The 25,908-nt window shown below is 39.4% G+C and overlaps 2 protein-coding genes across 13 annotated transcripts in view; one reads left to right on the plus strand and one right to left on the minus strand.

The window, feature by feature from the left end:
* inpp1 (inositol polyphosphate-1-phosphatase) overlaps positions 1 to 8,844 on the plus strand; it is a 28,166-nt gene extending 19,322 nt beyond the window's left edge. For all 3 annotated transcript variants that reach the window (XM_059956354.1, XM_059956353.1, XM_059956355.1), the window contains 3 exons: positions 4,131 to 4,331; positions 5,016 to 5,187; positions 5,860 to 8,844. In XM_059956354.1, the coding sequence (XP_059812337.1) occupies positions 4,131 to 4,331; positions 5,016 to 5,187; positions 5,860 to 6,346 (860 nt within the window). In that variant the 3' untranslated portion in view covers positions 6,347 to 8,844. The remainder of the gene's footprint in view (positions 1 to 4,130; positions 4,332 to 5,015; positions 5,188 to 5,859) is intronic.
* Positions 1 to 25,908, minus strand: part of pan2 (poly(A) specific ribonuclease subunit PAN2) — a 115,264-nt gene that overhangs the window by 19,450 nt on the left and 69,906 nt on the right. For 2 of the 10 annotated variants that reach the window (XR_009509009.1, XM_059956347.1), the window contains exons 25-26: positions 21,799 to 21,999; positions 19,445 to 19,524 (exon numbers count right to left, since the gene is read on the minus strand). Coding sequence is in view for 9 of the 10 variants with exons in the window: in XM_059956347.1 (XP_059812330.1) it covers positions 19,487 to 19,524; positions 21,799 to 21,999 (239 nt within the window). In the remaining variant the exon portion in view is untranslated. Of the gene's footprint in view, positions 1 to 5,226; positions 5,694 to 6,126; positions 6,240 to 15,554; positions 18,364 to 19,444; positions 19,525 to 21,798; positions 22,000 to 25,908 lie in introns of those variants that run through there. The other 8 variants (XM_059956344.1, XM_059956343.1, XM_059956348.1 and 5 more) reach the window with 7 other exon arrangements.

A 25,908-nucleotide genomic window follows, 5' to 3' on the forward strand; every position in this document is an offset into this window, starting at 1 on the left:
GAATCAAATAAACACCAAGTAAACTGGTCCAAACTACATACCTCATCTGTCTGGATTTTTGCCACAATAACCATTTTCAAACTGGGGCCATCTAACATTTGTTTTGAGGACTCTACAAGGATGCTTTGCAATCAAAAGATCAATGTTGAAACTGATCACTGAGTCAGCAGAATATATTTGGTGAAAGTATTAGAATATGGTTATTAAAGCTTTTTAAAGACAAAACACATTCTAATGCTGAAATCAGACAAGAATTTATTTGCATAATTTTGCAATGTAATGTCTGGGCTGTAAATATTTAAGCTGTTTTTCACATTTTCAATGGCAGTTTATACTGCCAAAATTTGCTTTCAGTATATCAAGTTATGCTGCAACATTTCTGCTTTTCCTTCAATGTCTAATTTTTCAGACAGTATGAAGTGATTCTAGGGACGGATAAAACTGTCCCTAAACTACAAAATTGGCATAAATCAGCAAATCACAAGAAACATTCCTGCTAGAATTCCAGGCTGGTTACCTAGAAAGTAACATACTTTTTGCCAGTTGTTGCCAAAATCAGGCTTATAAATCTTCACGTAAAAGTTAGTGGATTCTTGAATTAGTTGTATAACATCTCAAAATAACAACTAGTTGTAATAAGGAATTACCCTGTTTTGAAAACTTATGATTGAAATAAAATTAATTGCAAGCATCAAGATCACAAGGGGTACTGGTTTACTCTGATGTTATGGGCTTAAAACATGGACCTCTTCCAACTTCTTGGGAACTATTTCTCAGAGAAGACGGATATTGATGATGAATGTCACCACTACCTTCAATACATCTGGCTAATTGAAGAAAAGGGCATTTGAAGATCAAACTTCAGACCTGGCACAAAACCATAGTCTAACCAGGTACAGTTATCCCTATCCTCCTTTATGCTTGAGAACTGGACAGCAGGCATCTCAAGACACTTGAGATGTACTGCCAACGTCATCTCTACAAAACCTCCCAAATTCAATGAAAGGGCAAGTCGACTAACACAACATCCATGGAAATGTAGCGGTTAGCACGATGCTATCGCAGCTTGGGGCATTGGAGTTCAATTCCAATGCTGTCTGTAAGGAGTTTGTACATCCCTTCCCGTGAATGCATGGGCACGTGTTAAACAGGTGGGATGCTGGGCAGTGGAGTTCATTGGGCTGGAAGTGTTGTATCTCTAAATTAAAATAAATTAATATCCTCTCCCAACATTGAGGACCTATTTACACTTGGTCTGCTACTTTGCAAACCCCACTTCAGACTCCTGAAACTGACAACTCTTTTGAGATCTTTAGCAAGACCTTTTGGAAGGTGTCACATGGGAGGTTAGTCAAGAAGGTCCAGTTGATTGACATTCAGGAGGAGGTAGTAAATTACATTAGATATTGGCTTCATGGGAGAAGCCAGAGTGTGGGAGGAGATGGTTGCCTCTCTGACTGGAGGCCAGTTGTGACTCTGACTAGTGGTGTACTGCAGGGCTCTGAGCTGCTTCCATTGTTGTTTGTCATCTATATCTACACTCTGCATAATGGTGTGGTAAACTGATCAACAAATTTGTGGATGATACCAAGCTCGGGGTCTAGTGGACAGCGAGGAAAGCTATCACAGCTTGCTGTGGAATCCAGACCAGCTGGAAAAATGGGCTGAAAAAAATGGCAGATCAAATTTAATGCAGACAAGTGTGAGATTATGCACTTTGGGTGGACAAACCAGGTAGGACTTGCCCAGTGAATAGTAGGGCACTAAGGAGTGCAGTAGAATAGAGAGATCTGGGAATATGGATCCATAATCCATTAAAAGTGACATCATAGGTAGATAAGGTCATAGAGAGCTTATAGGTAGGGTAAATGTATGTTCCAGGTCGAGGGTAAAATGTGAATTATTTAAGGGAACATAAGGGGGTTACTTCTGTGAGTGTACAATGAGCTGCCAGTAGAAGTGGTGGATGCAGGTCAATTTCAGCATTTAAGAGAAATTTGGATAGGTACAAGAATGGGAGGGTTGTGGTTCAGATGCAGGTCAACGGGACCAGGCAAAATAATAACTCAGCATGGACTAGATGGGTCAAAAGGGAGTACCAGATGGACTGATGAAAAGATGTATGCAAAGCCTTCTTGATAAAGTGCAACATATCCTGGGAATCTCTGGCCCACAACTGCTAAGAAGAGTACAGTTGGCCCTCCTTATCCGTGGGGGATTGGTTCCGGGACCCCCTGTGGATACCAAAATTCGCGGATGCTCAAGTTCCTTATTTAACATGCATCAGTGCAGTGGTCTTTAGGACCCAGCGGAACCCCGGACTTTATTTAACGTGTCTCTGTGCGCTGGACATTAGGACCTGGCGGCACAGCTCTGAATCCGCAGTGTTTCTGTTAACGAAAATAACCACGATCGCAATTGAAAATAAGGTGGAAGTAATAACACGATCGGAAAGAGGTGAAACACCATCAGTCATTGGAAAAGTGTTAGGCTACAATCAGTCAACGATCAGAACAATTTTAATGGAGCATATGAAAGGCTCTGCCCTGATGAAAGCTACAATTATTACTAAGCAACGCAGTGGTTAAATTATTGAAATACGTATGTTTCTTAAGTGTTTTATATGTATAGAAAGGTAAACTATGTACTATATACTAAGAAAAACGTTTGACTAACTGACGCTAAGTAATACCGGATGTACCTGTTCCGACTTCAAACCTGACTTAAAGACGGACTCAGGAACGGAACTCATTCATAACCCGGGGACTGCCTGTACTTTTAAGTCATTTCTAGATTACTTATAATACCTAATACAATGTAAATGCTATGTAAATAGTTGTTATACTGTATTGTCTAAGGAATAATGACAAGAAAAATAGTCTGTACATGCTCAAGCAACGAGTGCTGGAGAGAGAAGTTCCGGGTTTTCCCGATCCGCGGTTGGTTGAATCCACGGATAAGGAAGGCCAACTGTATTTGGAATGGTGTTGAGGACCTTGCAACAGAAGGAGCACCCTACTTCACAAGCACTTCCTGTCCCATCTGTAGAAGAGTCTGCCATTCTTATTGACCTCATCAGTTGCTTTCAAGCCCACAAAACTGAAAGCAAGTTACCCTGGGGCACGCACATTAGTAAATGAGGTTTTACTTTGATAATTGGCTGACATGGAGGCAAATCACTTCAGATTTAAGTTTGCACCAGATCCTGTCCAAGAGTAAACTAGTTTCACTGGAGTGGCTGAACTACGATCAGCTCACAAGACTAAAGAGTTTTGATGTTATGAGCCACACTCACTTGCAGTCTTGATTTGCCTTGATGCACTTGTATTCATTTTTGAATGGAATTTGCGAATTTCTGTAAGTACAGTATACCAAGTACAATAATAGACAAACTAGGTTTTCCTCAATTTTTAAATTTAGACTACCACTTAGGAGGACACAAGGAAAAAAAAAAAATAGGGATAGTAGTCATGCATTTATTCCATAAAGTCTTCTCCAGTATTAAGATTGTGGTTGATCTGATCTTGGCCTGAGCACCACTTTCCCCACTTGTTCCCCATAATCTAAAAATCTACCTCAGCCTTGAATATATTCAGGGACTCCACCTCCACATGTTTCTTATAGGGAAGAAATTTTGTCATCTCTGTAAAAAGGCAACCCAAACCTTCAAATTGTACCCAGTGGATCAATTCCCCTATGAGAGGAACCCATCCGTTTCAGCCCCCTTAGAATACTGCATGTGTAATAAGATAACCACCGACTTTTCTAAACTTTAAAGAGCATCGACATAAGCCGCTCTACCTTTCCTCACAAGACAACTCCTTCAACCTGGAACTCAACCTAGTGAAATAAAAAAAACCAGAAAATAGCACTCAGCCAGCCAGAAAGCACCTAATGAAGATTTATCAACCTGAAACATTGAGTCTATTTCCCTTCACCTGAGCCATTTTGTGCTTCTTGCACATTAGGTTTTTGTTTCAGATTTCCAACATGAGTTTTTTTTTTGCCTCAGCCCAGTGAATCTTTCTTGAACTGCTTCCAGAGCAAGTACATCCCTCAAATAATGAGAGCAAAGCGCTACATTGTACTCTGATGTATTACAATCATCCTGCTCTTTATTTCCATTGCAGGTGAAACCATTATTGTGAAAGTCTGCAAAACAGAGCAAGAAACTGCAGAATTGATAAGTAAAGTGCTAGATGGGAATCTGAAAGCTGCTAACCTTCTGGCCAAGTGCATTCATGAAGATGTACACATCGATGGTCCAGTCTTGGGAAAACTAAATATTGACATTCCTATGGATACCATAGGGATATGGGTTGATCCTATTGGTAAGCAAAACTTTTAATCGTCTTGGGGAAAAAAATTCTCTTCAACCTACAGTTAACTTATAGGGGTTCAAGTTTCCTGAAGGTGGGACTTCTTTGATTTTGTTCATCAGTCACCGAGAGCTTCCCTTTCAGTACAACTGCCCATTCTGACAGGAAACACCAAGGTAAATCAAGTAGTCAATTGTCTTCAAGGCACCCACGTGAGCAGATAGAGTTGCTCCCTGCTTCACCCTTCATCATCCAAATCCCTTTCACTTCTTCCACCACAGACCCTACTCAAGCAAATTACTGATGGCAATTGGCAAATAACCCCTTTAAAGAGTATTGAAAGTGAAATGTGAGAACTCCATTGTCTCTGTAACATTGACCCTTAGTGGTCTTCTGAAATGGCTCAGCAAACTATTCAGTTCAATCAAATACTTTCACTACACCGTGGGGTTGTTTGAGAAGGTATTTCACCCAGCATCTTCCCAAAATGCAATTAGGAATGAGTAATAAATGCTAGTCTTGTCAGTGACATCTGCATCCTGAGAGAGAATATGAAAAAGCAAGTAAGTTGTACAAATGCCTTAGTTTTTCTGGGTCTGCACATTTCAATGAGTTCAAACCAATGAAACATAAAATTGCTCTTTTGTCCTTTAAGAACTTTTTAATATACATTTTTAAAACTGTTTCCATTTACAGATTCAACCAATCAGTACATCAAAGGGCAGCTTGAAGAGAAGTTCAACTCTGGCATCCACCCATATGGCCTGAAATCTGCTGCCGTACTTATTGGAGTCTTCGACAGAAACTCAGGGCAGCCAATCATGGGAGTCATTAATGTCCCATTTAATGAAGCTGACCCCAATTTAAGGTACTATAATTTTCAGTATTTCTGACCAAATAGTATAATTTATCCCATGTGTCCAATTGAATGGTAGTTCGAGTAGTGAGAGTCCAATCTAAATACTGCACCCCAAGTAATTGTTGGAAAGAAGATTATCAAAATAAGCATTGGTTGAAGACAATTATCCTCTTTTAGGGCAGCTCCATGGAGAAAACACTTCACATTTTGTAAAATTTTGCAAGATACAATGGAGCAACTAGCCAAAGATTCTTCAACATGAACTTCCAAACCTGTGATCTCAACTAGCTAGGAAGGTGAGGGCAGCAGGAAGATCACCTACAGGTTCCCCCAGTTGCAGACCATCCCAACTTGGAAATACAATCTTTTCTTCATCATTGCCAGGCCTATACCATGGAACTCCCGATCAAATAGCACTGTGGGAGTAACATCATACAACCACAGCAGTTCACAGGTGGCTCACTTCCACACCACAGGCATTTAGATGGATAATAAATGCTGACCTGTCGGTGATTCTGCATTCCAAGAAATAATAGAAAAAAATTGATTTTAATTAAGCGGTACCCAAAAATTCTTCAAGGCTTCTTGATGGAAGCAAGAATTCCATTAAAGCAAGTTATTCTTATTCAGTCTGTTGAGGTATAAAATAATTCCTCATGCAGATTTCTTTTCTTTTTGCAGGTGGAGGGGGAAATATTACTGGGGCATTTCCTACAATGATATCAATATCCACTCCATTCCAAAGCAGCTTCCTGCCGATTACAACCAACTTTCAATAGTCATGAGCTCAAGTGAGAAGGATGGCATCAAGAAAGCATTAACTCCTCTCTGTGGTGAAAGAATATACTATGCTTCAGGGGCAGGATACAAGATCTTGTGTACGATCCTTGGTTTGGCAGATGCTTATGTCATCACAACAGACACTACCTTTAAATGGGATACCTGTGGCCCTCATGCCATCTTGAAATCCTTAGGAGGGGGCATTGTAAACCTTGCCAAAGTTCTGGTTGAAGTGAAGGAGAGGGGCCCTGGTGTTATTCCCGAACTCCAATACGAGATGCCTGATGAAGGGTCAAAAGAAACCGATAAATGGGCCAACAGAGGAGGCCTTGTGGCTTACAGGTCTCAACAGCACCTAGAGGCCATTATTAATGCACTCTTGGTTTAATTGTACATACTTAGAGTACAGTTTTACTTCACACTAAAATTAAATGCAAAAGTTTACAAACATGCATTTTATTAAAGAATATAATTGCCTTAGCCCCAGCCAATTATTTTTCATAAAAGTAAAATGGATTTAAAAGACATTTTAGAGCATTGAAACAATATACCAGAAATCAGATTGACAGTGTTCTTCAAAATAGATTAAATAGTAACAATATAACAAACAAGAATGTCTCGAGATGCTGGAAATCCAAGCACCAGACAAAATGCTGGAGGAACTCAGCAGGCCAGGCAGCATTTATGGAAAAGTGGATGTTTTGGGTCAAAACTGCTGAAGGGTCTAGGCCCAAAATGTCAATTGTACTCTTCCATAGATGCCCTTTAGCCTGCCGAGTTCCTCCAGCACTTTTTGTGTGCATTACTATGCAACAGGTCTCTTACTATTTTAAATCTATTTCTGGCAAAGCAGCTAGAAAACAAAGGAAAGTTCTGAAGCGTTTAGGACAGATGAGAAATATCTTTAGCCAGAGGATGGTGAATCTGCAATTCATTTACAAAGATGGCTGTCTAAGCATTCATTGGGTATATTTAAAGTGGAGGTTGATGGCTTCTTGATTAGTAAGGGCATCAAAGGTTTTGGGGAGAAGGCAAGAGAATGGGGCTGAGAGGGATAATAAATCAATTCGCCATGATGGAATGGCAGAATAGACTCAATGAGTTGAATGGCCTAATTCTGCTCTTATGACTTATGGTCTTATTGCAGATTTTACACATTCTGCAAAATTATTAATATTCCCTTTGGCCTCTTGCATTATCAGAAAGAGGGCAAACCACAAATTTTGCTCCAAGACTAACATCCAACAATTGTGGAAATAATCCTCTCTTCTAGAAATAATTGATCCCCGAGGCAAGGATCCATCAGCCCACTGATACTTTGCCCAAGTGGCCATGAAGAATGTTCAAATGGTCATTTATTTGATTATGATTGTACAGCAGAACTCAATACATCAACACAAATACAGCATCTGGCAGAGAAGTCCAAAAAATATCAAAAATTAGTCCTTATCATCAAATATGGGTAGTACAGCTGTTTAGCTGTATAAAGCGCTGCTTTATTCAACAAGATTAATTCTGTACAAGGCATTCCACTCCCTCAAGTTGTTGACAATTAGTTAAAATTAAATCAGACAATAACCAAAGCAAATCTCTTAATTTGAGCCTAAATAACAGAAAGCAAATCAGTATTATTTTTAAGTTAAACTGCCTTTTATATCCTTGTTACACAAAGTAATGAAACATGTAACTTTCTGCTAAAATAAAGATTTGATGTACAAAAAATTGCTTTCATTGCTTTATTTGCAGAATGTCTTTAATGTGTGATCTAAAAAAAAATGGTTCAAATACCATAGTTTAAGACAAAGTTTTGAAAATAGATAAAGTAATTAGTAATTAGGGCTACACCAGGTTCAAGGTTTTGTAAAGTCCAAGATTGTAAGATCAAGGGAAACCAGGAGATAAGTTCCATCGTGTGAAAGGCTTTGGAAGGGGGAAAAAAAACTAGGAACTGTTTATGTCAACTGTGAGGATACAGGTACAGAATGATTTCACTGGCTTCCTTGGAGGAACAAGAGAGGGACAGAGGTGGATGTGTGAGGGGCATTTTTGGCTCCCTCATTATCCAGTATTCTACAGCTAAAATTTCAAAAAGACAAGTGGGCTTTTCTATTTCCAAAAATATTTTAAATTAGTTCACTTATTTTAACTCTGTGCAAGTTAAATATTTGTTATATGTTGTTGGGTCACACAGAGACATTATGATCACCATGTTAATATCAAATACTATGGAGGCAAATTAGGTAATGTTTCAAAAGTAGAACTTAAACTGGCAAAATTAATTTGTGCTAGGCTTTTGTAATAAAATGATTAAGGGTAAAAATATTGATATTGTAAAGTTCTGCATTAATGAGAATAAAAGCTTCTGATGTTCTTCCTTATTCTGTGTAAATATGCAAGTATCAATACAGTTGAAATCAGAACACAGCACCATGTTTTACTCCCGCAATACCCAAAGCAAAAGAGACTTGCTTTACAGTCCATGCAAGGAATGAGTCTGCAGATGAGTGGTTACCTTTAAAGGGTGATTGAACTAGATTGGCCTTGGATTCTGAAGAATGACCAGAAGACACTGGAGCAGAATTAGACCATTTGGCCCATCAAGTCTGCTCTGCCATTCCATCATGGTTGATCCATTTCCTTCTCAACACCATTCTCCTACCTTCTTTACATAACCTTTCACACTCTGACTTATAATTATCAACCTATGCCTTAAATACCCTCAATCACCTGGCCTCCACAGCCATTTGTGGCAATGAATTCCACAGATTCACCACCCTCTGGCTAAAGAAATGCTTCACTTGTTCTAATTGGACATACCTTTATTGAGCCTGTGCCCTCTGTTCCTAGACTCCCCAACTATATGAAACATTCTCTCCACATCCACTCTATCTAGGCCTTTCAACATTCAAAAATTTCAATACCCCCCTCCCCCATTCTTCTAAATTGGAACTGGCCCAGAGCTTTTCAATCCCAGAATCATTTTAGTGAACCTCCTTTGAACCCTCTACAACATAAGCACATTCTTTCTTAGAAAAGGGTCCCAAAGCTGCTCACAATACTCCAAGTGAGGTCTCACCAGTGCCTTATAAAGCCTCAGCATTACATCCTTGTTTTTATATTCTCACCCTCTTGAAATGAATGCCAACATTTCATTTGCCCTTCTCACCAGACTCCGGCACAAGGACTCCTAAATCCCTTTGAAAACTTGGATTTTTGAATTTTCTCCACATTTAGAAAAGTCTGCTTGTATCCCTTCTACCTTCAACATGCTTGACTATAGATTTCCTGACACTATTCCATCGACCACTCACTTCTCCATTCTCCTAATCCATGTCCTTCTGCAACCTCCCTGCTTCCTCAACTCCACCAGTCCCTCCACTGATCTTTGTATTGTCTACAAATTTGACCACAAAGCCATCAATTCCATTATCCAAATCATTGACATACAACAAAAAGAGTCCCAACACTGACCCTTGTGGAACACAACTAGTCACCGGCAGCCAATCAGAAAAGGCTCCCTTTATTCCCACTCTTTGCCTCCTGCTAACCAGTCAATACTATCCATGCTAGAATATTTCCTGTAATACCATGGGCTCTTACCTTACTCAGCAGCCTCACGTGTGGCACCTTATCAAAGGCATTTTGAAAATCCAAGTAAACATCCACCGATTCTTTGTCTATCCTGCTTGTAATTTCCTTAAAGAATTCCAGCAGATTTGTCAGGCAAGATTTTCCCTTGAGGAAACCATGCTGATTTTGGTCATTTTATCATGTGCCTCCAAGTACCCCAGAACCTCATGCTTAACAACCAACTCCAATATCTTCCCAACAGAGGTCAGACTAACTGGCCTATAGTTTCCTTTCTTCTGCCTCTCTCCCTTCTTGAAGAGTGGAGTGACATTTGCAATTTCCCAGTCTTCCGGAACCATGCCAGAATCTAGAGATTCTTGAAATATCATTACTAATGCCTCCACAATCCCTTCAGCTACCTCTTTCGGAACCCTCGGGTATAGACATACGTGATTTATCTACCTTCAGATCTTCCAGCTTCCCAAACACCATCTTCTTAATATATAAGCTCTATGTACAATTTTAAATTGTATTAAAGCATGTTTAGCACAAATAGAGGAGGAATTAACCATTTGTAAAATTTTTTCCCATTTATCTGTTGATATATTACATCGAAGTTCTTTTTCCCATTCTTGTCTAATTCTATCCGATATTTCTGGCTGTATCTTCATAATCATGTTATAAATAAAAGCTACTAATCCCTTCTGACAAGGATTAAAAGTAAAAATCAAATCTGAAAAATCCGATGGAGTTGAATTAGGAAAAGATGGAAGAATTTTATGTAAGAAATTTCTAATTTGTAAGTATCTAAAAAAATTAGATTTAGGTAATTCAAATTTGTTGGATAGTTGATCAAAAGACATCAAAGTACCTTCAAAAAAAAGATCACGAAAACATTTTATACCTTTCCTTTTCCATATACTAAAAGCTTGATCTGTCAATGAAGGTTTGAAAAAAAAATTACATAAAATAGGGCTGTCCAGAGCAAAGTTTTTCAGATTAAAGAATTTGCAAAATTGAAACCAAATTCGTAGTGTATGTTTAACAACAGGGTTAGATATCTGTTTATTGAATTTGGCTAAATCAATAGGAAGAAAAGAACCAAGAACGGAAAATATAGAATATCCCTTAACCTCACTACATTCCAAATTTACCCACTGTGGGCACACAGGTGAATCCAAATCTAGTTTCCAGTACATTAGGTTACGAATATTATTCGCCCAATAATAAAATCTAAAGTTAGGTAAAGCTAGACCACCATCTTTTTTAGACTTTTGTAATTGCCTTTTGCTTAACCTAGGATTTTTATTTTGCCAAACAAATGAGGAAATCTTTGAATCAATATTATCAAAAAAAGATTTAGGAATAAAAATTGGTAAAGCTTGGAATAAATATAAAAATTTCGGTAAAATCATCATTTTAATAGCATTAATCCGACCAACTAATGATAAAAATAAGGGAGACCATCTAGTAGTAAGTTGCTGAATTTGATGAAGCATAGGTAAAAAATTCAGTCCAAACATCTTCTTAATAATAGCAACAACACTTACAGTCAAATTTCTGGCATAGTGCTAGTGTCTTCCACCGTGAAGACTGATGCAAAATACTAATGCAGTTCACCCACCATTACCTTGCCCCCTATTACCACCTCTCCAGCATAATTTTCCAGCAGCCTGATACCTACTCTTGCCTCTTTTATTCTTTTTACATCTGAAAAAAGTTTTGGTATCTTCTTTGATATTATTGGCTCGCTTACCTTAATATTTCATCTTTTTGCCTCTTGTGGCTTTTTTTTTTGAAAAAGTTGCCCTCTGGTTTTTAAAAGCTTCCCAATTCTCTAACTTCCCACTAATTTTTTGCTCTATTATATGCCCTCTCTTTTGCTTTTATGTTGGCATCGACTTCCCTCCTCAACCTGCCTTTAGAATACTACTTCTTTGGGATGTGTCTATTATGCACCTTCTGAGTATCTCCTAGAAATTCCAACCACTGCTGCTCTGCCGTAATCACTGCTTTGGCCAGCTCCTCCAATTCCCCTTACTCCACTGTAATACTGATACAGTTTGCCATTCCCTGGCTTTAGCTTCTCCCTCTCAAATTGCGGGGTGAATTCTACCACGTTATGATCACAGTCTCCACCACAAGCTGCTCTAAAAAGCCATTTCATAGGGGTTCTACAAATTCTCTCGTGATCCAAAATCAGCACCAATCTGATTTTTCCCCTAACTACAGATTGAAATCTCCCATGTCTTTCGTAACAATACCCCTTTGATGTGTATTTTCCATCTCCCAACATGGGCTCTAATTGACACTTTCAGGGTTCTGAGCGAAAGTGATAGCTGGAGATTCTAAAAAAAGGCACGCAGAATAAGGGATTTGGCCATACTGGCCTGTGAATAAGGAGACACTTCAGTGTGAATTTTCAGAATTCTTTACTCCAGGGGGCAGTGAAAGGCCAGTCATTGAGTTTATCTAAGGATGAGATCATTAGATAGTTGGACACTGGGAGAATCTGCAAAACTGTGACTAGGCAGGACAGTTAAATTGAGGCAGAGGATCAGGTTGTGACCTTATTAAGCAGCAGAGCAGATGCAAAAGTCATAATGATCTACTCATTTTAATCTGCTTACTCTTTCAGAGTCTCAAAATTGTAGAATTCATTTTTTGCCTTTTTCTTGCAACATTTAAACATTTTTAAACCCCAATTTGCTCTCATCTGACCAGAATTCACATCATGCTGTTCTTAATTTAAAATACTTTCTTTGCAACTGTTCTAAACTTTTAAGGTGTAGTGAAGAAAGCCATTTTCCAGGATTCACGCTTGAAAGTTCAGCTGTGATACATAGGAGAATGGCCTCCCAAAGTTGCTCTGTTCTAATTGCATAAAATGCATTCCAAGTGATACAAACAAAAGTTGCAGTTACTGACCTCATGAATTTTATCACATGGACAACTGCCAATATCAACAGGAAGCCCCAAGTCATAAAAACCAAACTGAAATTGTATAAACTGAGGGGGGAATGGTCAACCTCAAACTGTGAGCAGAAGAAATTCTTGGACAGACAGGCAGCAAGTAATCATAATCTCACCAGGTAAAACATTAGCTGCTTGAGGTATTTCATCAGGACAAAGAAATAAACAAAAATTGAGTTGTTCAATATTGCTTACGCCTTGAGTACTGGATAAGGGCAAAGACAAAGAAAACAGGGTTCCCGCAAGATAACTAATCCAAATCCTGGGAGAGAGGGGAGGAATTAATTTAAAGCATCAATATTTTAAATCACCAGGAAGAGCAGAAGACACTAGTCTTATTTGATGATCCAAATAAGACATCCACATACAATTTACACATAACTGCCAAATTAAATGAGGAACTGAGTGAAACAGAATAAATACAAGCAAGGGTGTTGGGGTGGGGGGAGAAGGAAGACACAATAGACCACTTAGTATAGGAGTTCCCAACTTTTTTTAAAAAAATGCCATGGACCCCTTAATCGAGGAGTCCGTGGACTCCAGGTTGGGAACACCAGACCTAGTATATTGCCTGCTATGACAACTGGAATAAGAAAATTCCACTGATCAGTTTCTTCACACATTATAAACTATATTTGCAGAATATTAAAACCTGTGTTGCATTTTGTGCAACAAACTAATTGAATAAACACAAGAGCTGCAAGATCAGGGATTAGACATTGCTGTTGTGACAACAATCAGTGTGTGCTAAACTCAGGAATGCATATGAAGTCTAATTAGGTTAACTGGCCACAGGCTTTACTTTGCATTGTGAGTAGCACGACCTTTTGTCGAACAATAGCTATTTCTCCCATATTGATAAAGGAGATGGGGCATATCAGAATTGGAGTACAGAGCTTGCAACCTCAATGGTATTTGGACTGTACATCTGCATGATACATCCTTAGGTGAGGAAGAGCTATTGCATAAGCTTTAAAATTGTTTTAGACTATTTATCTGCTGATTCCATAATCTAAAGTCATTTTGAAAACTATACATGTTTTATGCCATAGTAAGACTTTTTAAAGTCACCTCCAAGTTCAATCCTGGAATTTCCTATCTAGTGTCACTGTGGGAGTAACACTCAGCAGCAATTGGTTCACATCAGGTTTCATTTACAACCTTCAAAGCAAATATGGTGACTGCATTCTTAGAAATTAACATGGCAAGGAAGAAAAAAAATCATGTTGTCCCTCTTCAGGTCTCATTACAGACTATCAACAGGTTTCCGAACTGATACATCTTCCGAAATTATTTATGGGAGGTGAGCATCACTGGAAAGGCCAGAATTTTTTGCCCACCCCTAACTGCCTTGAAGGTGGTGGTGGTGCTAAGCCATCTTGAACTTTTGCAGTCCTGCTAAAGAATCTGTTGGGGACTTCCACAATTTAAACACAGCAGTGATGAAGAACCGACAACATTATTTCCAAGGCGGGATGATGTGCAACATGGAGGAGAGCCTGCGTGTATGGTATTTCCATGCACCCTCTGCCCTTGCTTTTCAGTGCAGTAGAGATGATGGGCTTGGGAGGTGCTGTTGAAATAGCCTTGGCGAGTTGTTGGAGTGCATTTACAGATGCCGTACACCGCAGCCATACTGCACAAGTGATAGGTGAAGTGTATGCTTAAAAATAAGCATCTACAGTATATTTTGCCTTTGCCACCTCAGTTGTTCCAGAGTACTTCATAGCTGATTAAATACTTATGAAACTTGGTAGACAATTTATGCACAGCAAGCTTCCACGAACAGTAATGTAGTCATGACCGGGTAATCCACTCGAATGAAATCAACTGAGACAAGAGGCCAGGATACGAAGAATTCCCCTCTACTCGAGGAACCAGGCAGGGCCTCTGTTTAATGACTCCTCTGAACAATGGTGTCTCCTTCATTACCTTGGATTGCCAACTTTTAGGTGGAGGATGGGGTGCCAATCAAGCAACCTTTTGTCCTGAATGGGTCAAGCTTCAAGTGCTGTTGGGGCTCTGCTCATTCAGACAAATGGGGATAGCTAGAAGGCTTTGAGAAATCAGGAGGTACAAAATGATGCATGTTAATCACCAGCTACCAGCTTATGCCTGAAATGTGCAACGTAAGACAGCTGCTTTTTCTGGAGTTATACATGAAACTGAACAATTTTCAGCAAACATCTCCAATTCTGACCTTATCAAGGTCATATAGCAGTTAATGGTCAACCCTAGGATACGGCCTTGAAATAGTCAATGTTATTTTCCTTAACAAAAGTAAAATGATCCAAGGTTAAATACCAAGCAAAAAATCCTCCCCACCCCAATACTGAGATCTTTCTGCTCTGTGCAGTATTTAACACCAGGGTATGCCTGATCACTGGATTCCAAACTTCCTCCAATGCCACCCTATAAATATGGTACTGTATTCTACAGTAACAGGTTATATTTAGTTTTCATTAGTCTATTCTCATTCCACCTTTCCATTCTTTATCAATTTCTTGGGCTGCCTTTGCCAAGATCGAAAATGCACTCAATCCTCTGGCCTACTGCTATTCTGACAAATTTATAAGACTCTTCCTTTCATTTAACATCTTTAATTTCTCCCATTAGTTACAGGCAGACCACTTGTCCTGTTGGATTTTTGTTCCTTAAAATACATGGCTTTTGCAATTCATGACTATTTTTTCACTACTGTTACTTATGCACTGTAATCTTTTTATACAGCTAACCAATTAACCGCAGTCAACTTCTGCCCTGTCCCACCATCATACCTTAGTTTTGGACTGAGCTAAACCACTTTCAAACAATGAACTAGGATAACCAAGTCAACTAACAAGGTGGAATGTTTTGTTTACAAGGTCAGGCCTGGCTCAATCACAGTAATTCTTTTTGTTTTTAATAGAGAGTAGAACAGAGTTAATTAGGAAAAAATACAGACCAAGAATTTTATTAAAAAATAAAGTTTATTACCTTCAGAAAAGCAAGGTAAATGAGAAATTACTCAACTGATTTTTTTCTTTTAAAAAAGAGCTTCCATTTTCTCTCTCTCTCTCTCGAGATATACAGTTGTAAGAACAAGTTTGTGAACCCTTTGCAATTACCTGATCTTCTGCATTATTACTCAAAACATAGTCTGATCTTCATCTGTCACAGTAAAAGCCTAAACTAATGACATACAAACAATTGTACTTCTCATCAATACTGAGTACACCATTTAAACAATCACAGTCAAGGGTCAAAAAAGTATGTGAACCTCTGGGGTAATGCCTTCTACAAAAGTCTTTTGGAGTCGGGTGTTCCAATCGATGGGATTGGAGGAGTGGGTTGTAGAGGTGCCCTGCCCTATGAAAAAAAAAGACACGAAATCAGGTTACTGATGGATCCTTCTCTTCAAGAAAGTTCTGTTTATGTGCACCATGCCTTGATCAAAACAACTTTGAGGACTTTAGAAATGCTTTTGTAGTCTTTTCCAATTTCATACATCTCTACAATTGATCTTCTAAAGATCTGAGTGTTCATCAGTCCACAGTAAGAGAAATTGTCTACAAAAGGGAGAAACTCAGTACTGTTGCTACTCTCCCTAGGAGTGGGCATCCTGCAAAGATCACACCAAGAGCACAACGTACAATGCTGAAGGAGGTGAAAAGAACCCAAGGGTAACAGCAAAAAAACCTGCAGGAAAAAAATCACTAAAGTCTGTTCATGTGTCCATTATAAGAAAAAGACTGAACAAGAGTGGTCTTCATGGAAGGACACCATGGAGGAAACCACTGCTCTCCAAAAAAAAACATTGCTGTTTGTCTCAAGTTTGCAAACAACCACCTGGATGATCCACAATGCTTCTGGGACAATGTTCTGTGGACAAATGAGACAAAAGTTGAATTTTTGGGCAGAAATACACACCAATATGTTTGAAAATGGGACTGCACACCAACATCAAAACCTCATCCCAACTGAAGTATGGTGGAAAGATCATGATTTGGGGCTGCTTTGCTGCCACAGGGCCTGGAGAGCTTACAACTGTCGAGGAACAATGAATTCAAAAATTGTATGAAGACATTTCACAGGAGAATGTCAGGGTAGCAGTTCATCACCTGAAGCTTAATAGGAGTTGGATGATGCAACAAGACAATGATCTGAAACACAAGAGTAAATCAAAAATAGAACAGTTTAAAAAGAAGAAAATTAATGTTTTGGAATAGCCACATCAGAATCTAGACCTTAACCCAATTGAGATGCGTGGTGCGACCTGAAGAGGGCTATTCATGCAAGGTATCCCAGAAATATTGATGAACTGAAACAGTTTTGCATGGAGGAATGGTCTAAAATTCCTCCTCGCTATTCTGCAAGTCTGATCAGTAGCTACAGGAAATGTTTGGTGGAGGTAACTGCAGCTAAAATTATTAAACACAAGGGTTCACATACTTTTTCCAGCTTGGACTGTGAATGATTAAACAATGTTCAATAAAGACATAATAAGTGCAATTGTTTGTGTGTTATTAGTGTAGGCAGATTGTTTGTGTCTATTATTGTGACTTAGAGAAAGATCAAACCACATTTAATGAGTAATTAATGCAAAAAATCTGGCAATTGCAAAGGGTTCACGAACTTTCTTACAACTGTATATATAGATATATAGGAAGTGCAAATGTTTTTCCTTCCAATGCAGGTACGCGAGTAACATAATGCCGAATATTGACAGTGTCTTGCACCATATGAACACATGTGAAATACTGTAATAAAGATTGTTAGCTATTCAGAGATTTGTAAACTCAAGGCCACATTTTCTTTTAAGTTTTAAAAAAACCTGAAAGTTCAGGAAACTCAGCAGTGTAACTGAAGACTACATCAACCTGCTGGCTGTCTGGAAAGACTGAATAGCGCAAGTACAATCTCAGAAGATCGTGGACTGTTACATTTAATGACACTGTCGTCCTGACATCAATCCTCTATCCTGATTGTTTAATTAAACAATCTAAAAAATTGAAGTATTAAAATCACTGTGGAATACCTTATTCAACATGACAGGATACAAAGCAATATCTACAACGGGGAAGAAAACCATTTCTTAGAAAGCAATGAGTTTACTGAGTAACTGCATTGGCAATCTGGTGACAATGTACTGTATGACAATATTTCCATTACCATATTTATTAGCCCTATGTGCTTTCTTCCTGGAATAGGAAAATATTGGGTAGTACTGGGGTATATTAAAGATTTTCATTCAATTTCAGAGCAGCCAAACTCTGCCAACCATGTCTACACTATTTGTATCAAGCATTCTGCCTTCACGGGAAGGCTATTCTGTCCAGGTGGGCACTTGTTGTTATAGTAAGCAAATAAAAAGTGAAGGAAAAACTTAAGAAAATAGGGGGAAGAATATGAATCCCTTCCTAAAAAGCATGGAATGTTTACCAAGAAACCTCTGGAGATTTGGAAGCCTTGACAAAATGCAGGTCCTCACAGTGACGGGCAATCATCACAACTGTTAATGACCTGAAAACATCAACTGTACTTCTCCCCTCAGAGGCTGCCTGGTTTTGAGCATTTCCAGCATTCTCTAGTTAACATGTTTGTTGCCATTTTCCTCAAAGTGACTCAGTTCTTTTCTCCTAAGATTCTGACGTCCTTTCCCATTCTTCATCCTGTCGTCAGATCAGTGTTCCATGGTAAAATACGACGACAGTCAAGCACCAGTGCAAGCCGTCTCCATTTAGAAACGGGTTTCTTCTGGAATTTGCTAAAAATACAAACTTTTTTTCCCCTCAATTGCTGCAGATTCACTCCTCATTAGGTTAGATAGTTCATTCAGATGTCTTCACATTTTAACCCTTCAGAGGTGGGAAAATTGGGAGCCTGATTTAAGAGAAAAAACAAGCTTGAAGGTGTAGAATGGACATTTAAAAAAACATGATTAAACCCATCATGGGTGACGAAGAAAATGTAAAGTGCATTCCAATATTGTATGCTCATCAGGACGAAAGAGATACTGAGAAATAGAACATTTTCCAAGTTTTAGACCCAGTACAGTGTAGAGCTCCCTCTACTTTGCGCCAAGTGCCTAATGTGACACTTCCATTTCCTATGCTGGCCAACTATCTCTCTCCTTGCCTAGCATTGTTGATTTGATACCAACTATGGCTAGCTGTCCTATCGGCAGCCTAAATAATTTCACTGGAATTATCAATGGAAACTTTCATTTCATTAGTCAGCAGTAGGTTCAAAGCCAGACCCAATCGCAAATTCATTAATCATGTTACAAGTTTGCAACAAAACAGGCAAGTTGCTTTTCTGCAGGAATGGACACCACGATCATGCATTCTTACACACATGCTAGCTACCCAGCAGAGTTGGTGTAGCTAAGCACCCAGCCCTCTCAGCTGCACACGTTGGTATGGGGATATTCAGACTTAAAGTTTTGAAAGATGCTTAACCAAAGAACAAGCTATATACATTTGAGTAGCACCTTTTAAGATTTTCAGAAAGTCCCACAGATTTCTTTGAAAGCACATGTAATTTTTTTTCAGGGGCATGGGGGATTACTGTAATGGTGCAAAGAACAGTATACAGGCAAACACAACAACCGATTTGCGCATCGCAAGGTCCTATAAACAAAAGATGAGTAACAGGTAATTTGAGATTATAGGAATGTTAGTTAGCAAGACATTGGGACAGCTGGAGTCCTGAAGCAGGGCTTGACCCTCCAATCTACTGACTCAAACTGAAGAACTAGTAATTAAGCATATTATTAGCTTTAAATCCACCTGTTAATTACATAAATAGTACATCTCTATGCTGCAACCCACCCAAAATAACATTTCATAATTACTCAAAAACCACATACTCTATGTAACATTCAATACTGTAAAAATCTTTCACTAACTACACAAAATAAATGAAAGATCACTCCAGACAGATTATGACAAGAATGAATTACCAGGAAAAGAAATGCTTCGATCCATAGAGTTTCACTTCAAGCCTAGGCAAGTTGGTGATTAGTCTGGATGCCAAAAATTCCTTATAGAATAAAAAAAGTTGAAGGAATGAACCACATGTTGAGTCTCAAAAATATTTAAGACAATACTGTTTAGAAACACCATAATTGCCCAAATTGCAGCCTTCTGATCTGCATGAATCACCTCTTGGTCTTGGAAAGAATTAGTTCAGAGCAGTTATTTAGTCTGGAACATCAAGGTGGCTTAAGTAATCCTATCCTCTAATAGAAATGCAAGTCATTTGTCAGTAACTATGAAAATATTCTGCATATCAGATTAAATGCTAGATCTGAGTTTGTTCACATCTTTGTACTTATTCCATCTTGCACTCATTATTCAAACAAAATAGATTTTAAAAATAGAATGAAATAAACTCAAGCAATCAAGTTTATGAAACTTTTAGTTTTTGTTCTCTAAATAAAGGACTGCGAGTATCATTGCAAGGGAAGTGGATATCTTTTGTTTTGGACATCCAACATTAGCATTAACAGGATATCTAGAAAAAAACATTGAAGGGTTTTTAAATAAGCAATGAAAAACATTCTGAAAAAGGATGGTAGGAAGGAAGCAGGGAACAAAATAAATCACTGATTTGAGCCAATGATACAAAAAGAAAAAAAGTAATGCATTAAGAGGTATTTAAGAGACTTCCAAGTGCAGAGACAACAGTAGAAAAAAAAATCTCAACAGCAAATCATAGAACACAGTAATCTACAGCACATTACAGGCAATGCAGTCCACAATGTTGTGCTGACCATATAACCTACTCTAGAAAACAGCCTAGAATTACCCTACTGCATAGCCCTTTATTTTCCTAAGATCCATGTACTTATCCAAGAAGCTCTTAAAAGACCCTATTGTATCCACTTCCACCATTGCCGCTGGTAGTGCATTCCATGCACCCACCACTCTGTGAAACACTTACTCCTGACATCCCCTCTATACCTACTTCTAAGCATCTTAAAACTATGCGCCCTCATGTTAGCCATTTCAGCCCTGGGAAAAAGCCTCTGGCTATCCACACCATCAATGCCTATCATCTTAAACACCTCTATCAGGTCACCTCTCATCCTCTGTAGCTCCAAGGAGAAAAGGCAGAGTTCACTCAACCTATTCTCATAAGGCATGCTCACCAATCCAGGCAACATCTTTGTAAATCTCCTCTGCACCCTTTCTATAGTTTCCATATCCTTCCTGTAGTGAGGTGACCAGAACTGAGTACAGTATTCCAAGTGGGGTCTGACCAAGGTCTTATATAGCTGTAACATTACCTCACGGCTCTTGAACTCAATCCCATGGTTGATGAATGCCATCACACCATACACCTTCTTAACAACACTGTCAACCTGCGCAGCGGCTTGGAGAGTCCCAAGGATACAGAACCCAAGATCTCTCTGATCCTCCACACTGCCAAGAGTCTTACCATTATTATATTCAGTCTTCAAATTTGGCCTACCAAAATAAACCACTTCATACTCATCTAGGTTGAACTCCATCTGCCACTTCTCAGTCCAGTTCTGCATCCTACTGACGTTCCGCTGTAACCTCTGACAGCTCTCCACACTATCCACAACATCCCCAACCTTGGATCATCAGCCAACTTTCTAACTCACCCTTCTACTTCTGCATCCAGGTCATTTATAAAAATCACAAAGAGGAGGGGTCCCAGAACAGATCCCTGAGGCACACCACTGGTCACTGACCATCATGTAGAATATGAACCATCTACAGCCACCCTTTGTCTTCTGTGGGCAAGCCAGTTCTGGATGCACAAAGCAAGGTCTCCTTGGATCCCATGCCTCCTTACTTTCTGAAGGAGGCATATCAAACGCCCTACTGAAATCCACATACACTACATCCACTGCTCTACCTTTATCAATGATCAGAAGATGAAGAGTGCCTGAAACCAAAGCAATGAGATAAAGCAAGGGCAATGAGACACTGAAAAACATTCCCCACATGACATTTCCCTATTCCTCACTCTGGCCACCTTGTGGTCTCATTGAGAAAGCCAATTAGTGCTGAATTTAGGAAAATTTTGGCCTGAGCCCACTTTCCGGAAAATAAGAATCAGATTCACACAGTCCAAATACAAATCTCACAAAACTGTCATAGTCAAACAGGCAGTTTTACCTCAGCAGTGTGCTGCAGGGCAAGGCCAATGTCCACCCAGCTGTCCGACTGCAAGATTTTCTAAAGCTTCAGCACAATGTTTTGATAAACATAACATCTTAAATGTTAGCTTTGTACAATAAAATGCCATTGCACAAAAATAGGAAATAAACAAGGTACTTACTTTTTGGACTGCTCTGGATTTCTTCAGACTCTGGTACTTTCCAGTCCATCTTTCTGCCTTTCTCATATAGGCCCTTGAGTATTTTTCGGAATTCATCAACATCCATGCCGTGCTTTGTCAACTCCAGATACTTGCGGTACAGTTGCAGTGCTGTGCGTGCATCCTCTATGCTATCATGTGTTTCTCCCTGAATTTTAAGCTCTGTTTGAGAACAGCAGAAGCCAAATCAGTTTCTCCACCTTTAATTACACCTACTCTGACATACCACTTACATTTCAGTAAGGTCATCCCTTATTTTAAATTCTAAAACAGATCCAATTTCATCAGCTACTCTAGATACGGCAACCATGAAGTCGCACATTTTGCAAGGCCGGACACCACCTGCCAGCAGAGGCCTAATGAGCAAGACTTCTTCACTACTCCCTCAGCTTTTCATTTTGTACATCCTACTCCAATTCTTACCACCTATCCTGCAAGTACTGACTCTCAGTTGTGCTTTGTCAGCAGTTTGTATTAACAAAGCAGACATTTTTCACTCGAGCCCAAATAGCAAGCATCAGCAGAAGGTTTCAACTGGGAGAGCTTCATTGCCTAAGCTTGGCCTTCCACAATCTGGACTTCCCAGGTTAGGATGTTAGACAGTGTATCAAGGCCAATGGTTGTCTCTGCTGTTGCTCCAGCCAAGATCAGTTAATATAACAAAGGAGATATAGGACCTTCTGTCTACAACTTCTACATATCAGGCAACCTCAATCATCCATCATCCACAACCATCTGCAATCGAGAATTGCAGAGATTCAACACCCTATAGAAATAGTTGTTCCCAGGCAACTCAGTTTTAAATGATCCCTCTTGTCCTGTGATTGTGTCCCCTCAAAAGAAACACTCCATCTACCCTGTCAAGCCCTTTAAGGATCTTGTATGCTTCAGTAAGATCACCCCCTAATTCTTCAACATTCTAAAGAAATAGATGCAATAACTTTAGCCACTCAAGATATGACAATGCTCAAGTTCCAGGAAGTAGCCAGTGAAATGCTTTTGCACTACCTCCAACGCTAGTATATCTTTAACTAAGGATCAGGGGACCAAAACTGCACAGGACACAAAGAACAGCGTCAACAATGCCTCTCCATTTCTAAAGACCAACTCTCTTGCAATAAAAGTGAATATATTATTTGCTGTCCAGCCCACTTGCTGCACTGCTTGTTACCTTATTACAGGCTATATCCGAACCGAACCAGAGGGGAACTAGAATCTTTGTGGCCAGGTTTGCTAGTCGTTGGGGAGGGTTTAAACTAGGTTGGCAGGGGATGAGCGCCAGCGTGATAGTGCTGAGGATGGGGCATTTGATATACAAGTAGATGCAGTGTATAGTGAGACTGCAAGGAAGGACAGGCAGATGATAGGGTGAAATTGCAGTCAGTGGGATGAGCTGAAGTGAAACATGGGAGCAAAAGTCAAAAAGGGATAATGAAAACAGGACTGAATGTTATATTTGAATGCATGTAGTATACAGAATAAAGTAGAAAATCTTGTAGCACAGTTAGAGATTGGCCAGTATTTCACGGTGGCATCACCAAGCCTTTGCTGAAAGATTGTAGCTGGGAGCTTAAAAGCCAAAAAATACTTATTGTATCAAAAGGATAGGCACACAGGCAGTGGGGGTGGGGTGGCTCTGATAGTTTAAAAACAAATGAAATTAGATCCTTAGAAAGAGGTGACATAGGACCATAAGATGTAGAATCCTTGTGGGTGGAGTGAAGAAATTGCAAAGGATAAAAGACCCTGGTGGGAGTTACATACAGGTCCCTAACAGTAGCCAGGATGTGAGCTCCAAATTTCAACAGGAAATAGAAAAGGCATTTAATAAGGGTAATGTTATGATAGTTACTGGGATTTCAATAAGCAGGTAGATTGGGGAAAATCAGGTTTTGTGCTGGATCCCAAGAAACAGAATTTGTAGAATGCCTAAGAGATGGCTTTTTAGAGCACTTTGTGGTTGAGCCCACTAGGGGAAAGGCAATTCTGGACTGGGTGTTGTGTAATGAACCAAATTTGATTAGGGAGCTCAAGGTTAAGGAACCTGTAGGAGACAGTGATCACAATATGATAGAATTCAGGGAGGAGATAAAGTCAGACGTATCAATATTACAGTGGAGAAAAGGGCATTACAAAAGCATGAGAGAGTAGCTGGCTAAAGTTAATTGGAAGCGGACATAGCAGTGATAATGGCAGAACAGCACTGGCTGGAGTTTCTGGGGGCAATTCGGAAGGTGCAGAATAGATACACCCCAAAGATAAAGATGTATTCTAAAGGGAGGATGAAGAAAGTATGGCTGACAAGGAAAGTCAAAGACAGCATAAAAGGGCATATAATAGAGTAAAAATTAGTGGGACATTAGAGGATTAGGAAGTTTTTACAAAACCAACAGGAGGCAACTAAAAAACCCATAAGGAGAGAAAAGCAGAAATATAAAGATAAGTTAGTCAAAAACATTAAAGAGGATACAAAAGCTTTTTCCAGATATGAGTGAAAGAGGTGACAGTGGGTTTTGGAAAATGACACTGTAGAGAGAGGTAGTAATGGGGAATGAAAATTTCAGATGAACTTAAGTACTTTGTGTCAGTCTTCACTGTGGAAGACACTACCATTATGCCAGAAATTAGACAGCATCAAGGACAGTTGCTTTTGAGCATGGAGGTGCTTGGGAAGCTGAAAGGTCTGAGGGTAGATAAGTTACCTGGACCAGATGGACTACATCCAAGGGTTCTGAAAGAGGTCACAGAGGAGATTTGGGAACCATTAGTGATCTTTCAAGAATCACTAGATTCTGGAATGGTTCCAGACGACAGAAAAATTGCAAATGCCACTCCACTCTTCAAGAAAGAGGGAGGCAGAAGAAAGGAGATTATACATCAGTTAGCACAACTTCAATGGATGGGAAGACATTGGGGTCCATTATTAAGAATGAAGTTTCAGGGTACTTGGAAGCACATGATAAAGCAAGCTAAAGTCAACACTGCTTCCTAAAGAGTAAATTTTGCCTGACCAACCTGTTGGAATTCTTTGAGGAGATAACAAACAGGATAGACAAAGGAGAGTCAGTGGATGTTGTGTACTTGGATTTTCAGAAGCCTTTGGCAAGGTGCTGCTCACAAGGCTGCTAAACAATACCCAATGGTTTTACAGGACACATACTAGCATGGATAGAAGATTGACAGGAGGTAAAGGGTCGGAATTAAGCGGGTCATTTTTGGTTGGCTGCCAGTGACTAATGGTGTTCCATACTGGAACCACTTCTTTTCACTTTATATATCAATGATTTGGATGATGGAATTGGTGGCTTTGTGGTAAAGTTTGCAGACAATAGAAAGATAGGTGGAGGGGCAGGTAGTGTTGTGAAAGCAGAGAGTCTGCAGAAGAACTTGGAGAGGTTAGGAGAAGGGGCAAAGTGACAGATGGAATACAGTGTCTGGAAATGTATGGTCATGCACTTCAAAGGAATAAAGATGTAGACTATTTTCTAAATGGGGAGAAAATTCAAAAATCAGAGGTGCCAAGGAGTTTGGAAGTCCTTGTGCAGGATTCTCTAAAGGTTAATTTGCAGGTTGAGTTGGTTGTAAGGAAGACAAATGCAATGTTAGCATTCATTTTGAGAGGACTAGAATATAAAAACAAAGATCTAATGTTGAGGCTTTATAATGCACTGGCGAGGCCATACATGGAGTATGGAGAGCAGTTTTGGGCCCTTTATCTAAGAAACAATACGCTGGCACTAGACAGCATCCAGAGAGTTTCACAAGAGTGATTCTGGGAATGAAAGAGTCATCATATGAGAGTGTTTGCTGGCTCTGGGCCTGTGCCCACTGGAGATTAGAAGAATGATGGGGGACCTCATTAAAACCTATTGAATTTTGAAAGGCTAAGGTAGAGTGGGTGTGGAGAGGATGTTTCATATAGTGGGGGAGTCTGGGACCAGAGGGCACAACCTCAGAAAAGAGGGACAACTGCCATTTAGACCAGATGAGAAGGAATTTCTTTAGCCAGGGGGTGGTGGATTTGTGGAATTCATTGCCACAGATGGCTGTGGAGGCCAAATCATTATACTT

Source organism: Hypanus sabinus, chromosome X1 (assembly GCF_030144855.1).
Source record: "Hypanus sabinus isolate sHypSab1 chromosome X1, sHypSab1.hap1, whole genome shotgun sequence".
Taxonomy (NCBI): Eukaryota; Metazoa; Chordata; class Chondrichthyes; order Myliobatiformes; family Dasyatidae; genus Hypanus; species Hypanus sabinus.